The 26,616-nt window shown below is 36.0% G+C and overlaps 1 protein-coding gene across 11 annotated transcripts in view; it reads left to right on the forward strand.

Moving 5' to 3' along the window:
• mtd (TLD domain-containing protein mustard) overlaps window positions 1–26,616 on the forward strand; it is a 1,050,893-nt gene that overhangs the window by 696,145 nt on the left and 328,132 nt on the right. Inside the window, exon 1 of one of the 11 annotated variants that reach the window (XM_081769485.1) lies at window positions 15,315–15,450. The exons of 9 other annotated variants lie outside the window; for them this stretch is intronic. Coding sequence is in view for 1 of the 2 variants with exons in the window: in XM_081769484.1 (XP_081625610.1) it covers window positions 15,658–15,679 (22 nt within the window). In the remaining variant the exon portion in view is untranslated. Of the gene's footprint in view, window positions 1–15,314; window positions 15,451–15,521; window positions 15,680–26,616 lie in introns of those variants that run through there. One more of the 11 variants, XM_081769484.1, reaches the window with a different exon arrangement.

A 26,616-nucleotide genomic window follows, 5' to 3' on the forward strand; every position in this document is an offset into this window, starting at 1 on the left:
CACTTTCTTCATTCTACCATTTCATTCATTACTCATAATCACCGTCTCCTTTAGCCTCACCGGCATAACCGTGGGACGTAAAACTCAAAGGTTTCATTTCATTTTTCAAATTGAGTCATCCTATATTCAGGTCCTAGTCAATTTGTCGCCTCGTGCAATGGCATAATTTGCCGCCTCCCCCTTTCTCCAGAAAGAACAAATCTTAGAAGTCATGATTTTAAGTATGCTACTCCAGCATGAACAACAAAGGTGAGGGTAAGTGCAGTCGCACTCAGAAAGGCTTAAATACTTACTAAAAATGCAATTCCGTTGTGTATGTTTCTTTTTCTTTAAATGTGAATCTATTATGATAGTGAAAGATAAAGCAAACACACCTGCAGAGGATAGATGGTAATCCTTTTTATAGAATTCACTATCGAACTTCGATCTCAATGTATCAGTTTGCAATTCCAGTGCAACTAGATCTTTTATCTTTATTTCTAGATTTTTCTTCTACATCTCCTAACATTTTTTAAAAAAACTTGTTTCTATCTTCAATGATAAGGAACTTGCTTCTGACAAAAACAAGACTACTTTCATATCAAAACTGTGATAACATACGAAATGGAACAGATATTCACTACTATTCGAGAATTGAATTCTTGCATTTGACAACAATCAAGCAATTTGTGCTCGGATTTATTCGACCATTTGCTTTAGCATTGTCCATGTGGTCTTAAACTAATGCAACCTAAACATAATTTATGAATGTAGTATTCAAATAGAAGGTCAGCTTAGTAAATGTAACTACCATCATCATGAAGTGTTTCCAACAAGAAATATTTAATTTAAATAATATACTTATGACAGATTTTGCCGGACCATCCAAGCTTGCCGTTCCACGCAAATGCACGTGTATCATATATACAGTGGAGTATTTAGGAGGGCTTCCCGGCTTAAGCCCCCCCCCCCCGAAATCTTACTTACTATAGTAAAGTATATGAAATATCTTGCAGAATTTTCATATTTTTAGGCAAACCCCTTCCCCCCGAAAGTTAGCAAAGCCCCTCCCGAAACAAAATCGTAAATACACCACTGCATATATGGTAGAGCCGGCTCTGCATATCATATATATCTAATCGACAAATTATTTATATATGACATTTAGAAAAATACTATTAGGCAAATTAGTATTAGTTTTTACCTTTAGACAAGTTATTGGAATTTTATACTGTTCGTGACATTATTTTCGTACTTATTAAAGGCCTGCTTTCACGAAAAAACAAAATTTCATTTTTACTTTTATTTCTTAGTTGATATTGATGAAAACTGCTGAAACCCGAATTGTTAATAGGTATGGTATTAATGTAAATTGTAAAATATTTGTAGCGTATCAGTATCTAGCGTTTAATTTATGTTGCATTTTACGGTGATTATACCTACATAAAAATATTTCATACTTAAATAGACGTAAGATGCATTACAAATGACTATTTGAAAAAAAACGAAATTTAGAAAAAAAACGAGAGGCAGTTTTTTTTTCTAAAAAAAAACGTACAATTCTGAAAAAATACGAACCGTTTTTTTTTTCTATTTACAACACTATTCTCAAGCAACCAATATATACAAGTTGAGTACTGTATTTTCTGATGAAACACTTATTGTTTTTTTTTTTTTTTAACCCCATTCTTGATAACCTGGCGTTTTCACAAACTCGGCCACCTTTCGGTCCACATTAGTCCGAGTTTTCGTGACTTCTGTATTATTAGTGAATATTGATGACTAATAAAAGCGAGATGATTTTAATTTATGTTTAAGGAGAGCGCCGGAACATTTGGAGTTTTGAACAAATCTTGGTATGTACTGTACATCCGAGACTATTCTGGGTGAATAGGAACATGTGGAAGCCCTACTTGTATTGGCATTTGTGGAAATTATCCCGCTTATTCTGCAAAGTGACTATAACCGTCTCTTCTAAGCGAACGGTTAGAAAGTCTGATTAATCTCTCAAGTTCGTCAACGGAAAGTGGTTATTTGGTCCAGTTTTGATTAATTTACTTCTTTTTTCATCGGTGATTCCATACTTCTGTGCGGGCTAAATTCAATCTACGTTTCATCTTTGGTTCTTGTTCTCGTTTGTTTCTTCTTAGTGCTTTAATCAGGGGGTCAAAACCCCACTCCATTAAAGTAAATGTGTTTTCCAAACTATTCTATGTGTATGAGAGATCTTACAAAATGGCTACATGTATCATAACAAAAAAAGAAAGAAAGAAGGAAAAGCGAATTATTGGAAATGATTCAGGATCCCAAGAATAGGTTCTTCCTCTTTCCATAACTCTTTATTAAAACCAGAAGGAGTTGAAATCAAGCATTTCCGGTTCCAGCGTTGATCACTATAGAACAGAAAGAGTATGAGATAGCGATATGCTCCTTACTGTATCATTTTACTGCGTCCTCCACCCTGATCTCTCTACTATAACCGGAAGTGGTAGAAATCTATAAATAGTAGCAACTCTGGTTCCAATGTTGATTTCCCATAGAGCGAGAATGGTAAGAGACAGGTAGAAATGGCTTTTCAGATATGTATTCAGTGTCCTAAAAATAAGTTTAATCTAGACTGACCATTATCCCTTCATTCAAGCCGGAAGTGGAGAAAGTCTCCGGTTTCAGCAGTGATCGCCACAGAGAAAAAGAACAGTGATAGATAGCGAGATCAGATTTTCGCTGTGGATTCAATACCTGGGTATTGGAACCGGAAGTGGCGTGGCTCAACTCTACTACCACTTCCGGTTTCAATGTTGATCTCCATAGAGCAAAAGAAGGTATTCGAAGGCGAAAAACTGTTTTTATGTAGACTCAGGATTCTAAGAATAGATTTTATCTCGCCTCTTATTGTTCCACTGAAACCGGAAGTAATAATAATAGTAATATAACTTGCTATTTCAATGTTGATACCTGCCCAGTGGTAGAGCGTTCACCTCCGGTGCTTGGGGTACCTAGTTCGATTCCAGCTCGCACCGTGTGGACTTTGTGATGGACAAACACCGTGCTCGTGGGTTTTCTCGGGGTTCTCCCGTTTCCTTTCACTTTCTTTATTCCACTATTTCACTCATTTCTCATTATCACCGTCTCCTTTAGCCTAACCGACATAATCGTGAGGCGTTAAACTTAAAGATTTCATTTCATTTTCAATGTTGCTACCTGTATACTAATAATTGCAAGAGAGATAATGGTTTTTGGTATGGATTCAGCGGTTGAAGAACAGATTCCATCTCTGAATTTGTACTTACGTAGTTTGAAAGTCTACTGTAGTTTCACAATGTAAACTAAAACTCACTTCTTTAGGATTAGAACCATTTGTTATGTTCCAAAACGAATTTCATTAAGTTATGAGACGAACCAGGACTTTAGGGGTAGAGCGTTCATTTCTAGCAGAGAGGGACCTTGTTCGATTGAAAACTATGCGAATTTACTGGCGAACGTCGTGACTGGGGTTGCTTACAAGACCAGATGAGACAGTATTTTTGTAACAAGATTCGAAAGAAGATATTGCTTTTACAACACCTTTAGGAGACGAGACAGCATCAACTCTTTGTATCATAGACAACTTTAATCGTTATTTGTAGACTTGGTAAGAATTCATCCGTTTCATCCATTTACATAATTACATTTTAAAAATCATTCATTTAGATTTAGCTTTTTTCTTTTTTTTTCTTTTCTTTTTTTTTTGTGCCTACGAGTCATAACCTCAAGCTGTTAAATAAGTAGTTCTTATACTTTTATACCAATCACCACTGGTGATTTTTGAAGATTTTTTTCAGGAAACTGTCAATACAGGGGGAGGGTAAAAATAATAGTAGGATTATACAGGGTGGTAGGTAACTCCACCGACAAACTTTGAGATGTAGTTCCTTATATGAAATGAAAGAAAAAAGTTCTAATAAACATTGGCCCGAAAAACGCCTTCTTTCAGAGTTATGAGCCGCCGAAAATTCGAAAATTCGAAAATTCACGTTTCGAAACGCTGTGCCTTAGAAACTACAGTACCGATCCCAAGCGGTTTAAGGAATTACAAAGGAACTAGTATGCGCTCTATCTAAATATATCCATGTTCTACCGTGGTCTGTTATCGGCGAAACGAACTTTAAAAAGGAAGTTGAGGTATAGGGATACTCCTTTAAGTACTAATGGCGCGTTCGTTTCGCCGATAACGGAGGATGTTAAAACATGGATATTTAGATAGATCGCATACTAGTTCCTGTGTAATTCCTTAAACCGCTTGGGATAGGTCCTGTAGTTTCTAAGGCAGGGCGTTTCGAAACATGATTTTTCGAATTGTCGGCGGTTCATAACTCTGAAAGGAGACGTTTTTCGACCTATGTTTATCAGAACTTTTTTCTTTCATTTCATATAAGAAATCACCTCCCAAAGTTTGTCGGTGGAGTTACGTACCACCCTGTATATAATATATAGTATGAATTTCTTCCCCAGGACACCGTGTGCGTGGGTTTTCTCGGGGTTCTCCCGTTTCCTCCCACTTTCTTCATTGCACCGTTTCATTCATTACTCATCATCACCGTCTCCTTTAGCCTAACCGACATAACTGTGGGACGTAAAACTCAAAGATTTCATTTTCATTTTTTCTTCCCCAGGCCACAGTTTGACTCTATTCCGGACCGGATCACTGTCTAACTCGTCTATTCTTTACTTGGTGTGCAGTGACGGATCTAGCCCAAGGCCGAAGGTTCTAGCCCACCCGCAGTTTTTTCACTGAAAAAAAATAATTGAAGCTGATATTTATACCTAGGTATATTCTTGATAGTTTATAGTAAACTCATGATATACCTATCACAGTCTGGGTTCTGGCTGCCCTCAAAAGCTTTTACTTTCTAGATCCGCCATTATTTATATGATACCAGAGTGAGAATTTAGTATTTTATTCTGAGGAGTGGGATTTCTCAATCTGGTGGTCGGGCCCCCTGAGGGGGATGTTAGAGGAATACATGATGGGAGGTGAAGAGAGGTGAACAAGGTAAATGTAATTAAGATCTAGTAGCGAAAAAGTATGTTAAAGATTATTTTGAATTTCTTATTTTGATTTACGTATTTTTATTTCCATAAATCAACAATAGAAAAATGACTTTGTCGACAGTTGTAAAGTGATTGGTTTCGTTTGGGATTCTTTGCTGTTCTCTGCAGAATTATATATGTGTTTAAGCAGAGGTATCCTGGGGGTTGGGATCCCCCGAAATCCCGATTTTTCTGTAAATTTAGTCTAATTTTAGGAGTGATTTTACAAATTTTAGTATGATTTATCCTCATATTGAATTTAGACCCCTCGGAAAACCTTTGGACCCCCAAATGAACTCCTACGTACTGTATGTTCCTGTGTGTAAGACTTACACAAATATACAACTATAGACAATAATCAGCAATAGGCCTAATCAATAGACTTATTGCAAATCGGAAATTACTTATTGGGATAGCTACCAAAACGGCTGTGATAAAAGAGGGTCGTGATATGAAATAGGTTGAGAAACCTAGTGTAAAGTAATAAGACCCGTCCATCTAGAAGAATAAATCAATAATGTTTAAGTTGTCTTAGTACTGAAAATCACAATACCATAATTTGCATTAAGGAAAGAAGGAGTGTACATCCATTACTCACGCTCCAGCCATCCATTAGCTTCTGACTGAACACAAAAAAACAAATTCTGCAACAGATTAAAAATGTGCATAAAAATAATGATAAGCGTTAAACAGGTTATGGTGTTGTTTGTGTGTAGAAGAATGTTTTCACCCTAGATGCAAAGTGGAATTTCATTTTTTTTTTTTTTAAGTTCTTTATACAGTGTCAAGTGATGACATGGTTGTCGTGGCTGAAGGAACATTTATTAAAACGTGGTTTTAGTCGAAGGCTGTAACATAGAAGAGACGCGAGTTAGATCGAAGCTCAGCGAGGGAATATCCGTTATCCAGGTCACAATCATTAACTAAATGTCACTCCAGACTAACATACTCTTACATTGTTCAAAAAATTTTAAAATGAAACGGTGGGAAATTTCTGGAAAATTAGTATGAAAGTTGCTATTTCATGTAACTTCCGCCGTATTTTTGTTGTCTTTTTGCTTTCTTCATAATATCCTTAGTAATCCTCTTTGTTTTTCTTTATAAGGAGCTCAAACATCTAGCATTTTCAATTTTCGGAGCTTGAAATACGTCCGTAGTTGTATCAATCTTGGAGACAGTTGTTATAATGGATACTGATCTTGCTTGGTTCTAAAGCATCTCGAATCATGGTCATTCCATAAATAAATAAGTTGCAAAGTCCGCCTTGATACAGTTGCAAAAATTTTAACGATCCTAAGCACTTAATAAATCTGTAGAAGTATTTTAAAAGTATGCCACTGCAGCAGAATCGCACTTCCATAAAGATTGCAATGAATAGGGTAAAGACGACATCTATCTTATATAGCCTAAAATATTTTGCTTATATTGTAAAACCTAACTCCTACGTCTTCTGAGACAGATTCAATTGGCCGTCTATTTTTTGGTGACATCGTGTCCACACTAGACAATTTTCCTATACAAGTTTCTGAAAAGGTAGGGGTCTACCATGTCTGTTGTAATGGTGCTATTTTATGTACAGCAAACTCAAGTTTGTGACTTGTGCTTCGGATAACACAAACATGAACGCTTAATTTCCTTTGCTGCAACGACACAGTACCATTTGGTTTCCTTGCATGTTACTTGCCCCTTCTATACTAATACTTCGTAACAAGTCATTCTATAGTGCTATTTTAGAGGTTGCATGGATTCAAAGTTATTTATGTTGTTACACAAATATATTTCCCTGATTCTTCTTGCAGTTTGATCAACCCTAAAAATAGGATGCGGCATTACTGATGAAACTATGTAGGATATACTTGAGTTCATGTACGTCAGAATAATGATCTAGATATCCATTTACATTACCAATAAAACCATATTTTTGTGTTTACAAATCAAAAATGTGCTTATATTTAACTAGCAGAATACCTGTTCTTCGCACGAGGAGAATACGTTTCATTTTGGGCATAAAGGTCTAAATTTGGATTTAAACGGCATCGGGAGTGTCACTGTTCGTCTCAGCTATTTTGAAAACTATGGGCTCGGCACTAATATCGGTCATTTTCGATCATTTTGAAATATCTCCTCTTTCCCTAAGTTGCACCGTCAAAGTGAAATAATAAAAATCACTCCAGGCCCGAACTTCATCTATGTGGCAAATTTGATCGAGATCGGTCGCGTGGTTCAAGAGTTATTAAGTTATATATAGTGACATATATACAGTGACGGATCCAGGATATGTTCAAGGGAGGGCCGAAACCATAGTTTGCCGCTTTATCCAGTGAAAACCAGGATTGAAGCCCATTTTATCTAGTGTATACTTCCCCCCTTGGATCTGCGCCTATATGTATCCTCCTACCCTACGTTGTACCGTCAAAGTGAAATGATAAAAACCATCCTAGATCCGAACGCCAAGTATGCTGAAAATTTGATCGAGATCGGGCGGGTGGTTCAAGAGTTATTAAGTCAAAAACTTAGTTATTTTCATTTATATACGAGTTATATCTATAGATGAGACATGTAGAAAGATTCCAAGATAAAAATATGACATGCCATAGAAATCCGAGCCTTACTTATAAGTAGCTATTTATTTAAAGCTGAAGAAAAAATGAGCTTCCCCTCAGGTAGTGTTTCGCGGGGTCCCGGTTTGATTCCCGGTAGGAGAACTTTGAAATTTGAACGCATTATGATGATTCGGATTCCACCTTAAACTATATATGATGTCCACACATCGCAATAGTACCGGGTGAAAAGGAACGCTGAACCGAATCCTACCAACAAAGAAGAGATCAGGATTATAAATAATGGGGAAAAAAAAGTTCACCGTCGTGGTAAAAAGTGGTGCATTTATGATGTTTATCCCCGGTAATTTTGAATGAATTGGGTCAGTTGAAGGTTATGCTGTTTTCAAGTAAATCAAATTATCTTTAATCTGCAGAAAACTAGTGAAATCAGTCCATTCAATACGAAATAATAGAAGAACAAATGCTTTCCAAAGAATGTCACTTTGAAACGTGACTGTAGAATATAACATATTTACAAACATGTCTAATTTTTAATTTCTTTTGTTACACATGCATGTCTTCAAGTTCAACGTTTTATTATGTTGTTTACGAGAGCACAGCCTGCGTAAATTGAAAAGACCTGTAACGTGAATACTTTCTTTTCTTATTGTGTTTTTTTTTTTCCTTGTGGTCCTTTAGTAACACTGTCCATGGACTTTCTTTCCTTTTTAAATTTCAATTTCGATTGTAAAATTACATACGTTTCAGACTAAGAACTTTCCTGGAAACAAGGATGTGTAAAATTCTACAATATTCTAATTGTTTAATTTTTTTAAAAAAATGTCCAAAAATCGGATATATAATCCGATCCAAAGATCAAACAATGTCCAAAGATTGGACCCTAATCAATCAATATATCTGATTGATCTTAAGAAAATGATATAGTGTAATGTCTAAGTTCCGGATTTATATGTAAAAACTTTTTTTTTTTTTTTTTTTCAAACACGTACAAGCCTAAAACAAAATTTATTATCCCAGTTAAGAGTTTACAAGTGTAAATTACAAGTTTTATTTCACATAAAAATACATATTTTCTGAAAAAATTATGTAAATAAATATTTTGGATGTTTTTGTAATAAATACATATTTTTAATAATTTTCCGTTATTTTATTCTAAATTTCACAAGGAATTGTTCTTTTCTTTCTCTCGAAAGAAATTAACATCGGGAAAAGAATAGGCTACATAATGACATGCTGACATACTCTTGTATATGATAAATAATCCCGAGCTCCGAATTTTTTCTACCAAATATGCGAATTTAAGCCCTCCAGACGCTTCCGAAAACTATCTACCCAAATGCTATGAAGAAACATTAACACACATTTGGTCCGTATGTGAAAATAGAAAAATTTGGGTGAGCGTTGATGCAACTAGTGATTCTGTTAGTGTTAGAAAAGTGGGAAATGTTATAGTAGGTGTACTGAAAAATGATGAAATAATTTCCAAACAACCTTTCTTGCTAGCCTCTAAACCACTTCCAGTTACGAATCACGTAACAATTGTCAGACTGTTCAATAAATGTTTGCACATTTTGTTGCCGAATAATGTGAAATATGACAATGTTTTGTTTTTTCTGACTGATGGTGCTCCTTATATGAAGAGAGCTGATGAAACTCTTTTTATATGCTACCCTAATATGATTCACGTGACGTGTGTCGTACATGCCCTACATCGATTGTGAAAAAAAAAAAAAAAATCCTAACCCTTTATCCTAAAGTAGACAAGTTAGTGTCAAATGGGAAAAACATTTTCGTAAAATCGCAAACTAGAATTGAACTTTTCAAAGAAAGAAATCCCGATCTTTTACTTTCTCCAACATCCGTAACCACACGGTGGGGTGCCTGGCTTAATGCAGTACTATTTTATACGGAGAATTTTGAAGCATTTGTATCTGTAGTAACTAAATCCAGACAATGCTTCACCCATTGAAATTGTTCAAAATTTAGTAAATAACAGTAGCTTGAAATGTGACTTGGCTTTCATATCTGTCAATTTCGGTTTCTAGACTCACTATAAAGAAACTAGAAACTACGGTAGATTTATTGAGTACTTCGGTTAAAGAAGTGCAGTGCGTTAAAAGAAAGCTGAATTTTTTTTTCTTGTTTTTTCTGCTTCGAAAGCTGAAATCGTAAGACAAATTTTAAGGATTTGTTTGAGAAAAACATTGGCTATAAAACGCTATGCAAAATATCTGAAGTACTGGAAGGCCTAAACACAAATGAAGTTAATGGTGTGAATATTCGTGATGTGCCCCTTTTCAAATACAAGAGGTTAACATCATGTGATGTAGAACGTTCCAGTTCTCAATATAAGGCACTATTCCGTGACAATAGGCATGGCTTTACGATGGTCAGTTTGGAAAAGACATTAGTTATTCACTGTAATATCCATGGAATTTCGACATCTGACGAATAGGAACTATTGGTGAGAACCAGTATTCATTTTTCTTATTTTGGGCGTTTTTCCATACTTTTCCTTGATATTTTTGTTATATATTTTTTAATTTTTAGCAAATATTTTTTTCATTTTTTAGCACATAAAAATAAATATTTTAAAGTTTTTAGCACATAAAAATCCGGGCCCTGGTAGTGTCTAATGCGTAGTTTTTGAGAAAATGGAGGAAACTTAAGTACTTTTCAAATCTAAAAAATGATGCTGTGGGAGAACCATAGCCCTCATTGAAGTGCAACTGATACTAAAATATATTGTCATTAACCCTCATTAACCCTTTTAGGATTTCCACTTTTTGAGGTAAATTTTGAACTTTCACTCAAATAGCTACTGCTTCCTTACTATTTATTGTAGGATCATGGTTCATATCTTGTTTCTTTGAGAATAGAGCATCCTTTTCAAAGGTACCACTCGCTTGTCCGTATTATGCATCAGAAACGGGAAAATGGGCGAAAACCGGGTGTTTTTTTCGAAACAATCTAAATTTTTGCGCCCCTCTGGCCCGGGCCTGGGTTCACATAGGGACCTGAAAATCAGTTGAAAATTACGTAGTTATGTACACAATGTGTGTGCAAAATTTCAATCTGATATCTTAAAAAGAAAGGGCAGAAAAAGTTTTTGAAAATCTGAAGGTGACCCATTTATATATATTCTAAAATATATTCTAAAAATTTCCTACAACATTACTATTTGGCCTAGGATCATGTTTAAAACGTAATTTTCCTTAATTTAACCCAGCGGCATTCAGCCAACAATAGTGTCCTGCACTTGCGCAGAACGTGCGGCTTTGCTAGTATGAGCTTAATAAACGTTTAAATACAACAATATTCCATGGTACAGATTCGTACCAAAAATCCGAAAATGGTTAAGCTCCTCATTACGAGATTAGAAAGATGAGAGTATATAGCATGCTTAATGAGATATTGTTATCTCTTAAATTTCAATTTCTGTTTAGTATTATTTTAGTTCATAGGTTTTATTGTGGACGCTTGAGGAATTTCAAATTTCGACGTCATTAAAAGCGCACGAATTTTCCGAAAAATAAAAAAAAAAAATCCCTTATAGATTTTCATTTACTAATTTAAAAGTAAAGGTTTGATCAAAATTTAACGTTTGATAGTTTTGTACTATGTACTTTACCCTAATTCTTCTTCTAGATAGTAATTAGTGATTTATTTCTGAGCTCCAAACTCCTAAGTCGATGGCCAATAACTCGGATTTCAAAGATTCAGGAAAATATTTGACATATGTACTAAGGAAATCAAAGTCTATTTCCATACCAAATTTGGTCAAAATCGGATGAGGTCTCTAAATCAATACCTATATTGTCCTTGTAATTTATTTATTTATTTTTTTTTTAAATCAAATGAAGGTCGAAACAAAAAGTGGAAACTCGCTTGAGGAATCATCAGTTTGACTTTTATAGATGTAATCTAAGCTAGTTGTAATTTCATTATAGGCACGGTGCCTCAGTGTTAGCCCTCCCTGCTGGTCTAGTGGCTAGCGTGTGCGCACCCAGGACCCACCAGCACCCCTTTGGAATTTTAACTGTCCTCGATGTTTCTGTATTCGTGTCCCTGTCGAGTCTAGTACTCCTGACCAGTAGTTGAAAAAGAAAAGTCAGGAAGTTATATATTTAAAAAAAAAAGTGGTATAGCACTTACCTCTGGTGCGTGCGATCCCTGGTTCGATGCCCGACCAAGTAAGTTTGTGGTGGACAACGTCGTGTCCGTGGGTTTTTTCGGGATACTCCAGTGTCCTCCCATATTCTCATTCCACCATTTCTACCATGAGTCACTTGCCTTAATCATCACCCCCCTTAGCCTATAGGACATAGAGCTGCTTTGTGGCCAAGCGGTTAACATACGCGCCTTTGACATGGGAGGCTCAGGTTCGATTCCCGGCGGGAGCTCATGTGCTTCAAATTCCATATTAATCAGTAGGTCCATATCTCATATAGCCTCCTCGCTTCTAAAAGGGACACTAAACTGAAAATCGAGGCAATTCAACCTAAATGGCATAAACGTGGGACGTTAAACTGAAAGATTTCATTTTTTTTATTCCACTGTACGAAGCGCATCTAGCAAGTAAGTTTTGAATGCCTCAGGATAGCATGATGAATGGTCAGAGCGGGACGCGCTCGCGCAACTAGAAGAGATACACGTAACCTGGATCGTAACCTGGATCATAACCTGGAGCAAGCACAGTTCTGTGCTAGGGTTGCCAACTGAGAAGTATAAAATTAGCGGCACTCACTCATAATTCCCAAAACAGATGAAGAATAATTGCATTTTAAATCATGAAACATTTTTTTTTCTTGAGTCTGATAAAGATACCGGACTGCCGGTAAAATTTCGACCAGTTGGCAACCCTATTCTGTACACGGAGTCAGTAGGAAGAGAACTGTGTGGCACAGTAAATATAGCCACCCACATAATCTCCTGGGTACGAGGTATTCGCGGTAATCAGGTTTCCGGCGTCAGAGATCCACCGGTAATTGTGTAAAGTGTATGGATTATAAATCAGGAATGAAGGTATAGTCAGAAGAGGGCGCAGACAATTCACAGCAGGTCGCACCAATGTACACAAAGAACAGTGTAGTTGCCGACCTTCCATGGTTACGCCTGAATATAATTGGGTTATCTTTGACCATTCTCTCTACAGCCCCGACCTAGCTCTCAGCCCTGTTCCTTCGTCTGAAATTATTTCTGGCCAGACACTGTTTCGACAGCACAGTTCTGGACGATTGTGAAATCCTGGTTCCAGTCCTTGGCGGCAGAATTTTTTGATACAGGCACACAAAAAAGCAGCTTGTGCCACGCTACGACAATATATCAACAACAATGGAGCATACGGTGAATCTCTTCCACTTTATAGGTAATCGAAACTTATTTTTCCAATGGGCCTTGTATCATGCCCTATATGACCCAAGGGATGCAAATAAGCAACGAAACTTTACTCGCCCAAGAAATACGCCACTAGCCCATATTCTACAATAGAAATTATTTACTTACCTTCGGTATGATATTAAATACTCACCCACACCGATGAACCACTCGCCCCGGGCGAGTAGGCAAGTTGTTATTTACATCCCTGTATTTGACCTTTATAATGGATTCTCATTGTGCCCCGTGTCTTTCTGCAACCAGCATTATAAATATCTCAAGCAAGGTTGCATAATATTCCAGGATAACGTAATATGTTACAATTGAGATGCAATGTAGACCTGTATAATAATGATTTTGCAAAATCATTGAAGAGCATTTTCCGTAATGTGGAAATTCACTATTATCTGTAGTTCTATTTTTTAAAAGTAAAATATCCACATATTATACTCAAAATAACTTAGGATAACTTCAACTATACGTATAGAGAACATACCGAACTAAATTTTCAGTGTCAACAACAGTTTTAGGACATGTGTTTTGGTTATTTTTAAATTAGAAAAATATATTAAAAATTTATTCTATATACTGCTCACTGAAATAAAAGTTAAAATGTTATGAAAAATTTCTGTTAACATTTTAACTCTTATTTCAGTGAGAAATATAGTAGGATTAATTAATTCGCTTCGGGTTGATTACACCATCAGCTTCTAGTGGAACAAATGAAGAAATATAGGGGAGTATAGACTCGATTGAGCCATCGGCCATGTTACTTACGCCTGCCCACGAAAAAAGAATTGAGTCTGCCTCGTCTCGAAAAATGCATCGTGAAACTGATATCTCGTACCAAAAACTGTGCTTGTATTGCAATAGGTCTGTTTCGTCCCGTACGCAATCTGAATCTTACTCCGTTGCCTTCCTTTCCTTTTTCCTGTTCCACCGTTAAATTTGTTGATATAGTACATTTAGAAATTTTCTAAGAGAAGCCCGCCCAGATTTCATACTCTTCAAATATGGTCAGGGGTGCCCACAAAGGGGGTCTATGACGCAAACTGCGTCATTGAAATATTTGGGGGGTTAAAAATCTATATAAATACGTTTGAGGGGGTGTAAAAATTAATCGAAAAGTTTTTTTTTTCATGGAAGAACACCTACGGATAGACAATTGAGCGGGGTGTGTGTGTCATGGACATAAGGGGGGTAGGCACCACTGAATATAGTAGCTTTATGTAGAAATAGTTCAAATTTGGCGTCCCGTTCAGCCCGGCGCCTAGAGCATACTTCTCCATCATAGCTACATATCGAAATAAGATTCTTCTTCATTCATTGTGAATCGTGTATTGACCCGTAACTGAAGGTACTGAACAGATAATATTAATTTCATAGTGACACGCTATTCTGCGTAAAATATTAAGCACATTAATCTAACAACATATCAATTAGGAATAAAGTTGCATTTTTTAAATTTTTTTTTGTTACTGTGTAGTATTCGACACAATGGAAATGCTTATATACTCTTTCATTAGTGCAAGTGCAATTAGAATTCTTAGGCAAATTTCAGTGCATTTTCAGTTATTTTATCCAGAACGATGCGTCAGGGTCCCAAAAAGCATGCATATTGGTTATTAGTTACCTCCGTAACAACAAGCAAATTGAAATCGGAAGCTATATGGCAACTTAACAGCCGAACAATCAACTGAAATAAAAGTACAGGAGTTCGATTCAAGATTCCAATACATAGCCTTTCTGGTGCTCCAACATCTGTATGCGTGCGTAAGATCTGTTTGTATTTACTGTATGTGTGAGTGAGTGTCACTTCAGTTTCATCATATGATGTCGGTAATTCCATTATTATTTATTAATTCAACTACACATAGACGTTTGTATTTTTTTCTTTTATTTAACCAAGTCTGATCTATACTTCAGACTTCAACAATAATGTAATATAGAAGTGTATATGTAGAACATTCCTTGTCCGAAAAAGTGATGAAGTCATTTGAAGGTATTTGATAATAATCGTCACCGTAAACCCACATTTGTCAATTCTACGTGATGCGAATTTAATGATGATTAGTTGAGATGGGCAGTTTTACTATTCTAAAGCGTGGAGTGAAAAAAAAAGGAAGAAAAGAAGGAATACTGAAAAAAAAACTTGTTTAATACTCGTATCATTCATTTAAAACTTGTGTAATTGCACAACACAAAAGCCCAGTTGTGTATTCTGTGTCTCAGTAAACGCATACTGAAAATATTATCTTGAAATGAAGAATGAAGTATTGTGCTCCCAGATGTTTTCGAGTACATTTGGCAACAGAGCAAATAGTAAGAAAAATTGCCGTGTGGCGGCGCTGCTGCAAACGTGTGTTTTCTGGTGGTGCAGAGTTAACTGTCAAGAATCTGATGGCCAAGTGTAGTTTTGAAGAATTAAAACAGTGAAAATGTTTCTTCTTTCATATTCTAGGTAAGAATATGCTCTGTCCGCTTTTTGTTGTTGCTGTAGCATTGTTTATTTAATGCAAATTGCAAGTGTTATATATGATCCGTGGCTGCTGGAAGACCGACAGCGAGTTCCAGTTTGTTTACGTTTCGACCATGGCAGGCATTACAGTGTTGCTTTTTCATGTAGTGTTAGTTTGAAACTTTTTTCTTCTTCTTTCGATCAACAAACATGAAAGATTTGGTTTCTTCAGGTTAGTGAAATTTTATTATATTATTAGTATTATTATGTCGTTGCAATAAATAATTTCGAGTTGTAGGCCTATATAAATTGCTATTTATTTCAATTGCTATTTGTTTAAATTCTGAAGCTTTTTAAGTAATTTAAGACGTATTGTATATACCGTAGAAATATTTTACATGATGTGTCGAGCACAGTTTTGACTGTATCTGTTGTGTTTATTTAATATTTATTTTACAACTTGTGTAGTAAGCTAATGATCCTCGAAAATGACTAGACACACACACACACAAAAAAAAAGTGGTCAAAGTACTATGTTATCATTTTGCGAAAGTGGATTTACATTAGAAAGTGACATTATTCAAAACATTGCTGAATAAGTACGATAGTAAATTTTATTTACTTATTTATTCAGTTCTAGTCCCACATTTTTGCACTTTAAGATAAAAGGAATGATGAGGAATGAATGGTGTAACAGCAATACGTAACACCGATACCCTGATGAGATTCGAACCGTGATATACCCGTCTTGTAATCGGTAGTCCGCTGCTTTACATTCTTCACCCAACTTAACCTGTAACTAGTATATTTTGTTTGGTTGTTTAGTAGTTTTGTACTCTGTAGTTATGCACTGTGATGTATTAACTATGTCAATATTAGGGACAATGCCAGCCTTAATTTTTAGGGGGGCGGCAAACGGAAGGTCAGACTTTTTTTTTTAGGGGGAAGCCATTTTTTGTATGCCGGAAATAATAGTTTGATATTACTTGACTTCAGGGGCGTCATTTGGGGGGCAGGAGGGGGCAATAGCCCCCCCCCAAGAGTTTGAGGAATACATATACTTAAATAGATTGCCTACTAATATACTAGTACAGAACGTGAAAGTCTTATGTCGGTGATGCTCTTGTCCCCCCCCCCAAGCGAAGTCTGAAATGACGCCCCTGCTTGACTTACAACATAACTGGTGAGGCTGTTGGGGAAAGGGAGCACCTACCCCTTTGCTCCACCTCTACCATCGTAACTCAACTTATCCACTTTTTAAAAATTCGTAATAAATCATTCTGATTAAAGTTATGAAACTTTTTTGTGTGTGTCACTCGTGATTCCTAGTTGTAATTGTATTTCAGCTACAATAATCCGTTTTTGTTTTTATCCTACAGTTCTAAATGGCACGTAGTTTTCGTACCATATCATAGGTATGATCACTAATGACAGCTCTTACAGGCCTTCACAGTGAACATACTTCTTCACAGTGAACTACATTAATCTGCGTCAAATATGATACATACATTGTGACCATTTTAGAAGACAGCTGAAATGCGTTAAAATACCGATAACAATAGGAAATGTGTTAGATTATGCTTCTTCCTTAACTTTTTTTTTTTTTTTTTTGAGCGCTTGTTTTGTGCTGGAGAACTGCTTCATTTTCTTGTATAATGCATTTATATGTTTCGTTTGCATCTACTTTTGTGCAATTTTCTTTTTGACAACGAAACCATCAACGTCACTGAAGACCAAAAGTAAATAACCCGTTGTACACTAATGAAAGTAACCATTGATGCATGTTTGTGCATATCAGGATCGATTTAATGCAGCCGTCATACATTTAATAGAGTTCTACGAAACACAATACATCGGGGATGTGTTTATTACGGATTTCAGACAGAAATAAGTTTATGGGGAAGTCCAGACAAAATTCAGTGTTTCCCCTTCCCAAAGGAATAATATTCCGCGGATACATTTTAGAGATTATAGTTAGGTAATCTACAAGTGAGGATATTTACATCGGAAGTTCCCTCCCTCTTAAGTACATACCATATCTGTTGAAAATATTTGAATTCTTCAGTGAGTGCAGATGTGCACTCAAATATTATGAGTCCTTTTTCTCTGAGGTGGAAATATACTATAATAATAATAATAATAATAATAATAATAATAATAATAATAATAATAATAATACACATTCTTTGTTTTATACTAGCAGGTCCTTTGAATTTAATTAAAGAAAGAAAATTAATTTGGCTGCCATTTACACATCTGTGGTGACAGCTGTTTTGGTGTACCTATAATATAGATGTGTCCTTGTGGTTCTACATAAATATTTCTTCCAAATATGAAAGATGATCTGTTTTCTTTAGTTCATAGGATCATTGCAACGTTTTCCTAGAGGCTTACGTTGTAAGCAGTACCTAGAGTTGAATTTGAACTTCACTGTGTTCGTGTTGGTAGAACGCATAGTTTATTTGTGCGTTGTCCAATGTGTGATCTTTGATAGAAAATATTTGTAATTCCGATTTCATGTGAAATTATAAGTTCCGTATGACATAGCGACGGTACCCGACGTAAAACTAAAACAAACTACCGGTAATACTGAACGTAATATGAGTACCGGTACACTGTTTTCAGATTGGTAATTGACTCCATGCAGGTCATTTATTGCTTTTAGCAGGTTAGTTAATCAATTCCCAGTTTATCCAGATTAGTCGCATTGTGTGTTGGACCATTGACATGAAGTGAAAAAGTGAGGGTAGTACAAATGTAACTAAGATGCTTGAATCCTGCTTCACTGTTATGGAACTGTTTTTCCGTACTTCTGAACGAAAGAACACTTTTTTGTTAGGAGTGTATAGGAGCAATTACGTGTTTAGTGTACCGTGATAGCGTGTGAAGATTTCGCATGAGATGCTTTTCTGTTATGCGGGCAGAAAGACAATGAGGGAACAAAAATAAAATGCTGTGAGGTTCAAGGTCGAGGACGCAGAGAGAATAAAAAAAAAAATGTATATCAAGAGCGAGTGAGTGTCTGATCCAGACGCAGAAACTGGTTTGTTTTGTTACACGTCTTTGGTAATAGAGCTTAGTTTGAGGTACCAGTGCTGGAAGGGAATTACGTTCACACACCGGAAGTGTTTTTCACTTTCCTGCTCGTTTCGCTTCCTGTATGCTACGCCTCCCTTCTCCCTTTGGTTGTGGTGCCTCTCTTATCCACCCCCTCCTGAAACGATATGCCCATTATTGATCAGCAAAGCGGCCTCTCTTGTGAGACGTGCTTTCGACTCGACCTACTTGTCGACTGACAATATAGTGACGCAAAGCATAGGCGATTGATCTTCCTCAAGAAGTTTGCTCAGTCCCTCTCGTTTGCTTTTTCTTCTTCTTCTTCTTTTTTTTTTTTTGACTTATTGCTTGGTGCATGTGATACTTCACGTCAAATTCGAAGACCTTATTTGTCCACTCAACATCAGTCATATTATACGGTGATTATATTTTAGTCAGGACAAAAATGTCTGTATAATTTATCTTGGTGATTAATAGTGATTAATTAAGTCAGATAGAAGCGTTTGTGAAATTAATAGGGCCTAAAATATCCTAATATTGATTACTTAGAATCTGGTTACTACCTAATCCGTGCGCACTGCCTGGACGTGGATGTACTTGTAATATTTATTAATTATATAGTAGATGGTTATCAGGCGAATTATGCAGATCGTGCTGTGTATGCAAGTTACATTTTCCTGCTTATGACCTTTATTAATTGAATTTCTAAAGTAATTCAAGAATCTTAATTGGATGGCTGAAAATAAGCAATTGTCTCTAATCTTTGGAATATCTTTTACTCTTATTACTAGTATACAAGATTATATGCAGAGGACGCCGATATACGCATATGATAATGTCAGACGTTTTTAAAAAAAATGTAAAAGTGAAAGTATATGCATCAATTTATTTAATTCAAATTGCATAGTTAAAGTAAAGATCAGTGCAATGCCAAATATCTGAAAGTGACTACGTAAATATCTTAGACTTACTCAATACCTTCCTGGTTCTTATTACAAGCCTTTGTTTTAATCCATATCATAAAGGTGATATCATGTTTCAAAATATACTTGAAGGTAAGAGAACATTCATGTATTTCCATGTTTATCTTTTCTTTTCTTTCTTGATGGTAGGTGTGACGATCAGAACTATTCTATTTTTATCTTTCAATCTAGCAGTGATTCTCAACCTGTGGGTCGCGATCCACTTGAGTCGGGGTAATGAAATTCTTGTATGGGACTAAACTGTAACATTCAGCTTTGTTTACCTATATGTCATTAAGAGGTAAATATTTAATAACTTCGGATGAAGAATTATCTGTTATTACTTTTAGTTATACACTTAAGTGAAGCACCGTGGTTGTAGACTTTAAATGTAAGCTACATGAAGAGATAGGTTTGATGCACTTTCAAAAATTTACGACTAAATCGCCATTGAGCACAACATACCCGGCTTATGAACGAAAAGAAAAGGAAAGTCCAATACAATAGTCACTCTCATTTCAAGAAAAAATAAATAAATTAAAAAGTTTGATTTTAGGTGAAGTGATATCAAATTTCTTGTTTTACATCCCACGATTATGCCTTTTAGACTAATGGAGACGGATGATTATTAAAAGTGAATGACGATGAAATGATTGGTGGAAGGAAAATATGGGAGGACACAGAATACCGAGAAGATCCACAGGCAAAAAGTCCAAAACAAACTCACTTAAATTGGGACTGAACCAGGGACCCTTAGCACTACATGTGAGCACTCTAGAACTGTGCCATCCTGAAGCCTAATACATTTCATTGTGGTTCTTTAGAATTGAAAAGGTTGAAAAACGTTAGTCTAAGTCGTTAGAAACGTGATTGCGAGACCTGTCTGCGGGTTTGAATCCTGCTCAGGCATGTGTGTTGCTGTATTGTCATTCAGAGGCGGATCTAGAAGTTGAAATCTGGGGGAAGGGGGGCAACTAAATCCAGATTATGATTTTACTACAAACTTTAAAAAGTATATAAATAATAGCTTAATTTTTTTTGTCAATCAAAAGACTGGGTGCCTAGTCTCCCTTGGACTCGGGCCAGATCTGCCACTGTTGTCCTTGTGCCATTCATTTCATTATTATTCTTAGATTTTTTATCATCTTCTGTAGTCTAAAGGACAAAGCACATTACTACCAAGCCACGTGTATCAAATGAATTAGTTTCTTGATTCTGTCCTTCAGCTTAAGACACTTTGCTTGGTGTTGACGGTGTTAGGTACCTAGACACCATCTTTACGAGGGTGGTTCAATAATTATTGTCCCTGACCTATAAAGCAGTATTATTTTCCCAAAAAGTCTCCTTTCATAGTAATGCACTTCTTCCATCTATGCTATAAAGCCACTATGCCAGCTTCAAAGAAAATCTCTGGCTGAGCCGTGAGCCATTCCACCACACCTTCAATAACAGCTGCATTTGAGTATGCTCCTTCAACTTTGGGAACAAATAAAAGTCACTAGGAGCGAGGTCGGGTGAGTAGGGAGGATATTCCAACACATCAAAACCAGCAGCATGGATTGCGGTGGGCTGGAGCATTATCTTGGTGGAACAGCACTGTTCGCTGCAACATCCCGCGTCGTTTTTCCTTGATTGCTTCGCGTAACTTAGGGATTAGGGCTGCATAATAGGCCCCCGTGATAGTGTGTCCAACCTCCAGGTAGTCAAAGAGGAGCATACCCTTTGCATCCGAAAAAATTGTGACCATAACCTTGCTTGCTTATGCTTGCACCTTGACCTTGCGTGGGGGAGGCGAACTGCTGTGCCGCTACTCCATGCTCTGTCGTTTGGACTCGGGATCATAGTGGTGGAGCCACGTCTCATCCACTGTCGCAAATCTATCACAGAACTGTTTCAGGTCTGCCCCCATAACCTCCAAACCAGCCCTTGAACATCGAACTCTTTCTGATGTTCACGAGATAACATTTTGGGTATCCATCGCGCTGACACCTTTCTGAATCCCAAGTATTCATGCACAATGGTTTCCACTGAGCCTACAGAGATGTGCATGGTGTCTGCTAACTGCTGCACCATGATTCGTTTATCTGCTATAATCGTATCATGCACAGCATCAATGTTTTCTGGGGTGCATGCTGTTGTTGGAGGACCAGCCCAGGGTGCCTGTTGACAGCTTTCTGTGCCGCAACGGAAGTCCGGCACCAGTTCTTTACCACCTGGTAGGAAGGAACCCCATCACCCAACACACTGATGATGTCCTCATGAATCTCCTTTGGCCTTAATTACTTTTTCTGGAGGTACTTGATGACAGCTCGTTGTTCGGTTTTCTCAATTTTTCAAGCTAGGTGCCACCTCTCAGACCTGAAAAGAAGAAAAAAAAAAGAATATTAATATAGCAGCTATGATTCTGAAATTTAGCATATAGGTATCTAAGACATTAGGCTATAATATCCCCCATCATCCATCCCAGCTCAAGTATTTTAAATATGCCGGGAACAATAATTATTGAACCTCCCTCATATTTATTTGTTTTAGCTGGTTAATTTATTTGGCGAATTATTTTACTGTTTTGTTTCAAATGAACTGACGTTTAATGACATAACGTTACTGATTTCTCCTCCAAGTCTAGTTAAATGGTCTCAGGCCTTTTAAAAATAAATTTGGATTATCTATAGATTTAATTTTACTTAAATTAAATTTCGCTCTTTGACATTAAAATTATACATTACAAAATATAATTTCCGCGAAATAGGACATTTGAAAATACATTTGAGAAATAAATCAGTAAAATCAAACAAATTTTCAGTTCATTTCAAAGAAAATTGAAAAATAATTCTCAATTAAAATCAATGGGCGGAGAAAGTAGTACAAAGTTTCAACACTGTTAATGATAGAAAGTTCAAGCATCCTACGGGTAGTACGCACAGAAATTTTGAAAATGAATGGTTTCTTGTATTGACCAGTAGGACGTAATTGAGTTTATACTTTCTTCCTACTGGCAGGACATTTGTGTCCTACCGTCAGGACAACCACATATAAACACCGTTGTCGTATTAGGAAGATTACATCATCGTCCTAGCGGAAGGACAGGTGCCTGAAGTAGACGTTTAATCATTAATGTTTATTCCGAGAAATTAGTTTCTGATTCAAATACGACTGTGATTTCAGTTAGTCGCGTGCGAGAAGAATAGAAGTCATATTTTGTGTGTGAGTGTTGTCTTCAATAATGATTGTTTAGCCGGTGCTTATGAATTTGGGGAGAGGGATTCTGAAGTTCTAGAGAGGAGACAAGATTCATCACCTATACGCTATATCTTCAATGTTTTGGTCCCTGATTCGATCCTTGGCCCAGTAAGTTTGTGGTGGACAACATCATATCCGTGGGTTTTCTAGGGATACTCCCGTTTCCTCCCACAATCTAATTTCCCCAGTTCTTCCATTACCTTTTATTTCCCTTAATAATCCGTTTCGTTAGCCTAAATGACATAATGATGGGGCATTAACTGAAAGATTTCCTAAATGTATCTTATTTTTTTTAGGGGGGAGAGAAATTTTCCCCTTCTAACATGTCTCGATAATATACTGATTGTAGCATTCTAAGGGGTTCTTAAAATAAGTTAAGATACTGTTATTATTAAAGTTATCAAATTGTTTGGACAAAAAAATCTTCGGAACATTTGAAGCAAGCTTGCTTGGAAGAAAGTAGCTGTTATTATTATTATTATTATTATTATTATTATTATTATTATTATTATTATTATTATTATTATTATTATTATTATTATTATTATTATTATTATTATTTAAGAATCCAAGCTTATAACATCTCCGCTATTTATTTCTTGAATTGTGGTAATAGTGCTTGAATATTAGGCTCATCAAACTGAATATTTTGAAGTTTGTAGAAAGTTTGCGCGTAAAATGTAACTGTGGCTTGAGCATAGTTTTAATTAATTTAATATTTATAAATAGTTACTTTCTCAAACCAGATGGCAAGACATTAAGAAGTGAATTTTAGTCAAAATGCAAAGCAGATGTCAGGCTGCATAATTTGATCTTATTGCTGAACAATGCTAAACTTTGAAAGTCATTAAGATAGCTAGCCCTGGATCGAGTACTGTGTGCTATAAAGTATCTTTAGTGCAACTTTTATCAAGATAATATGCTGGAAGAAAGGTGCTCGTAATTAAGAACAAGCGGAATCGAACCCCGAACCTCGAGTACCAAGGGGACGCGCGCTAGCCATTAGATTTTGGTTTGGTTTGATTTAGTTTAACGTCCCACCGTTATGCCTGCTAGGCTAAAGGAGACGTGGATCTACTGATTATAGTGGAATCCGAACCACTTTGGTCGTTCAACTGTACCCCCACCGGGAATCGAACCCGGGACCACGCAAAACGAAGTCAATCGTGCTAGCCATCAGACCAAGCGGGAGTTCGCGCTAGCCATTAGATTAACGCGAAGGGCATACTGTATAAATTATTACAACCAGCAGTTTAGTTCTTGCACTACAAAGATTGCCAATACTAGCTTCATTAATAACAATTGTATTTTTCATAGTGAATTTTAATAAAATATTTAACTTGTGAGCCACAGATTATTTGCTCATTGACCCCCATGGTTTCACGGACCACACTTTAAGAATCACTGCATTAGTATCTTCTTAGTAAGAGTTTATTAAAAAAATCGTTTGATGAATTGACCAAATTTTCATTTTTAATCTTTTATATTTTGTTAAATTTCGAGAGATAGTAGTGTTTAGTAATATTATTCAACTGAAACCTGTAATGCCATTAGATACATTTGGATAAGGAAAAAAATATTGATATGGCCCTAATTCGTACTCCCTCTACCTCCCCGTTGAAATTGAAATGATTTAACATGTACAAGTTGAACCTGCGCTATTTACACAGCTCACAGTTTTAATAGGAGAGAGAATCTATTTCCCGCTTCTCACTGTATGTCAGGGTTGGCTGGTTTAAACCAAGGTTTAAACCAGCTGGTTTTTTCAAAAAAACCAACTGGTTTAAACCAAAAAACAAAAAAATGTTCGTAAAAGTGTAAGTGTTTGTAAAATCTTGATGAACACACATTTGTGGGTTATCACGTTTCACTCCCATATATTATTCGTATTATATTCAGACCTAAATTCCCCATTCAGTACTCAAAAAGATTATACTACAAAAGCAACTTTTTTTTTTTATAAGTTTATAAATGTTTATTTTGTGATTTTTTGTAGTTGTTATTATTGTTATGTAATTGCAATCGAAGAAAAATTCTAAATATTGTTTCGTTTCAGTGTTTACTATTGATAAAATACATCGAAAATGTCGTACTTTGTGTGTGTGTGTGTGGGGGGGGGGGTCATACAGACCCTACGAGAGGCATTTAGTGAAATAAGTATCTTTGGTATCTATTTATGTATAAATGAGTCTGAGTCAAAGTGGACTCAAATAATTCGTATTTTTATTCACTTTTCTTATTGATATGCAGATTAAGTCGGTGCATTTCTTTAATTTGGATCAATAAAAGTCGTTGTTAACTAACTTGAACTAAATTAGTTCTTCTGTACTCCGTACTACTTTGAAATTGTTCATATGTAATTCTGTGTAATGGTTTCACTTGTGCAACTGTTTATCTTTTTGTCCTTCTGAAATGACTCTTGACAGTTATATTAAGAAGCTTGTAAAGATCAGTACAACGTATTTTTTTAATCAGGATTCCTTCGTGAGTGAGTCGGCAGACGTATCGCATTTGTGGCCAATTAGTCCTGGTTCCGAGTTCAAATGGAGGACAATTTCTCTCGGATGTAACTCGAGAAGCGGTTTTTATTCCACTCTAAGCTTATGTGACCCCTTCCAGCATAACCCGGTTGTTGCATAATAACATCAAGGCGAAACAAACTTATTTCTATCCATATATGATATGAATATATAAAGGAAATTATTTAAACCATAAAAACCTGGTTTAAACCAAGAAAACCTGGTTTAAACCAAAAAACCCGTTTTTTTTGTTTTTTTTTTTAATAAAAACCATGGTTTTTGCCAACCCTGCTGTATGTGAGCAAGTCCCATTGCGGACACAAGTAAAGGACAGAAAATCTCTCAAAGGGAGTGAATTGCTATAGGAAAATATATAACTGTAGTATAAAGAATGCTGAGGTGAGTTTGTGGTAAACTTGGATAAGTGATAGATGATACCAAATGCAAATATTTTTTCTTATAATTCCATATCCGAGTACACTTTGTTGTGGGTCCAGAAACCTTCGAAGTTGCCAGTTTGCAATAGATTTTGTCATTCAGATTAAAGCAAAGCGCCTGAAATGTCCATCAACCCGCCGTACGTAGCTACTCTACTGGTTGCCAAGGGTATCAATCTTAACATCCTAGTGGCAATATTAAACTAACAGGGTCAGAGCGGCGCCTAAAATGTGAAATAGAAAAATAAAGACTTTTTTTTTTTTTTTTGAAAATTTGAATGAAAATTGGCAAATCTACCCAAATTTGGAATCGATCAGCGAAAACGGTACGTTTCTAGTACTTGTGGTTTTCGAGATTTCATTGGCGAAAAGATTGACCACAAACATATAAACTTTTCTTGACCACAAACATATAAACCTAGCAAATTTAGTTGAGTTGATTTTGAGTTTAACGTTCCGTTCAGCAGCGAGGCTATATGAGACGTGGACCTACTGATTAACGTGGAATCCGAACCACATGAGCTCCTTAGCAATTTAGTATATAGATATTTTAAAATTAAACCGTAAATCTGAAAGGAAACAAAAATATCACAGATCCAAAAAGAAAATCATTCTAGAGTACTTTATAAAAGAAAGACACCTAACTTGTGATGTACGTTTTGTTTACATACAATATGTTTTGCATACCTATTGTAATGTATCTGACAGAGCAAAGCGAGAAACATTTTCCGCTGTATTTAAATAATGAGTGCATTATGTCGACATACTATGCATAAAGAAATCATACTTCCTGTAACATGCGTTGTCACATGTTTATATATTTAGAATCTGGTGATACTTGAAACGCAATATCTACAGTCAATATTAAGAAATTTACGAGGGACACATTGCAATAATTGTGTAATCTAATAATGGACATACACAAATTATGATAGAACGGAAGTTTTGAACACA

The sequence above is a fragment of the Thermobia domestica genome, chromosome 8 (genome assembly GCF_964235325.1).
Source record: "Thermobia domestica chromosome 8, izTheDome1.hap1.1, whole genome shotgun sequence".
NCBI classification, from domain to species: domain Eukaryota; kingdom Metazoa; phylum Arthropoda; class Insecta; order Zygentoma; family Lepismatidae; genus Thermobia; species Thermobia domestica.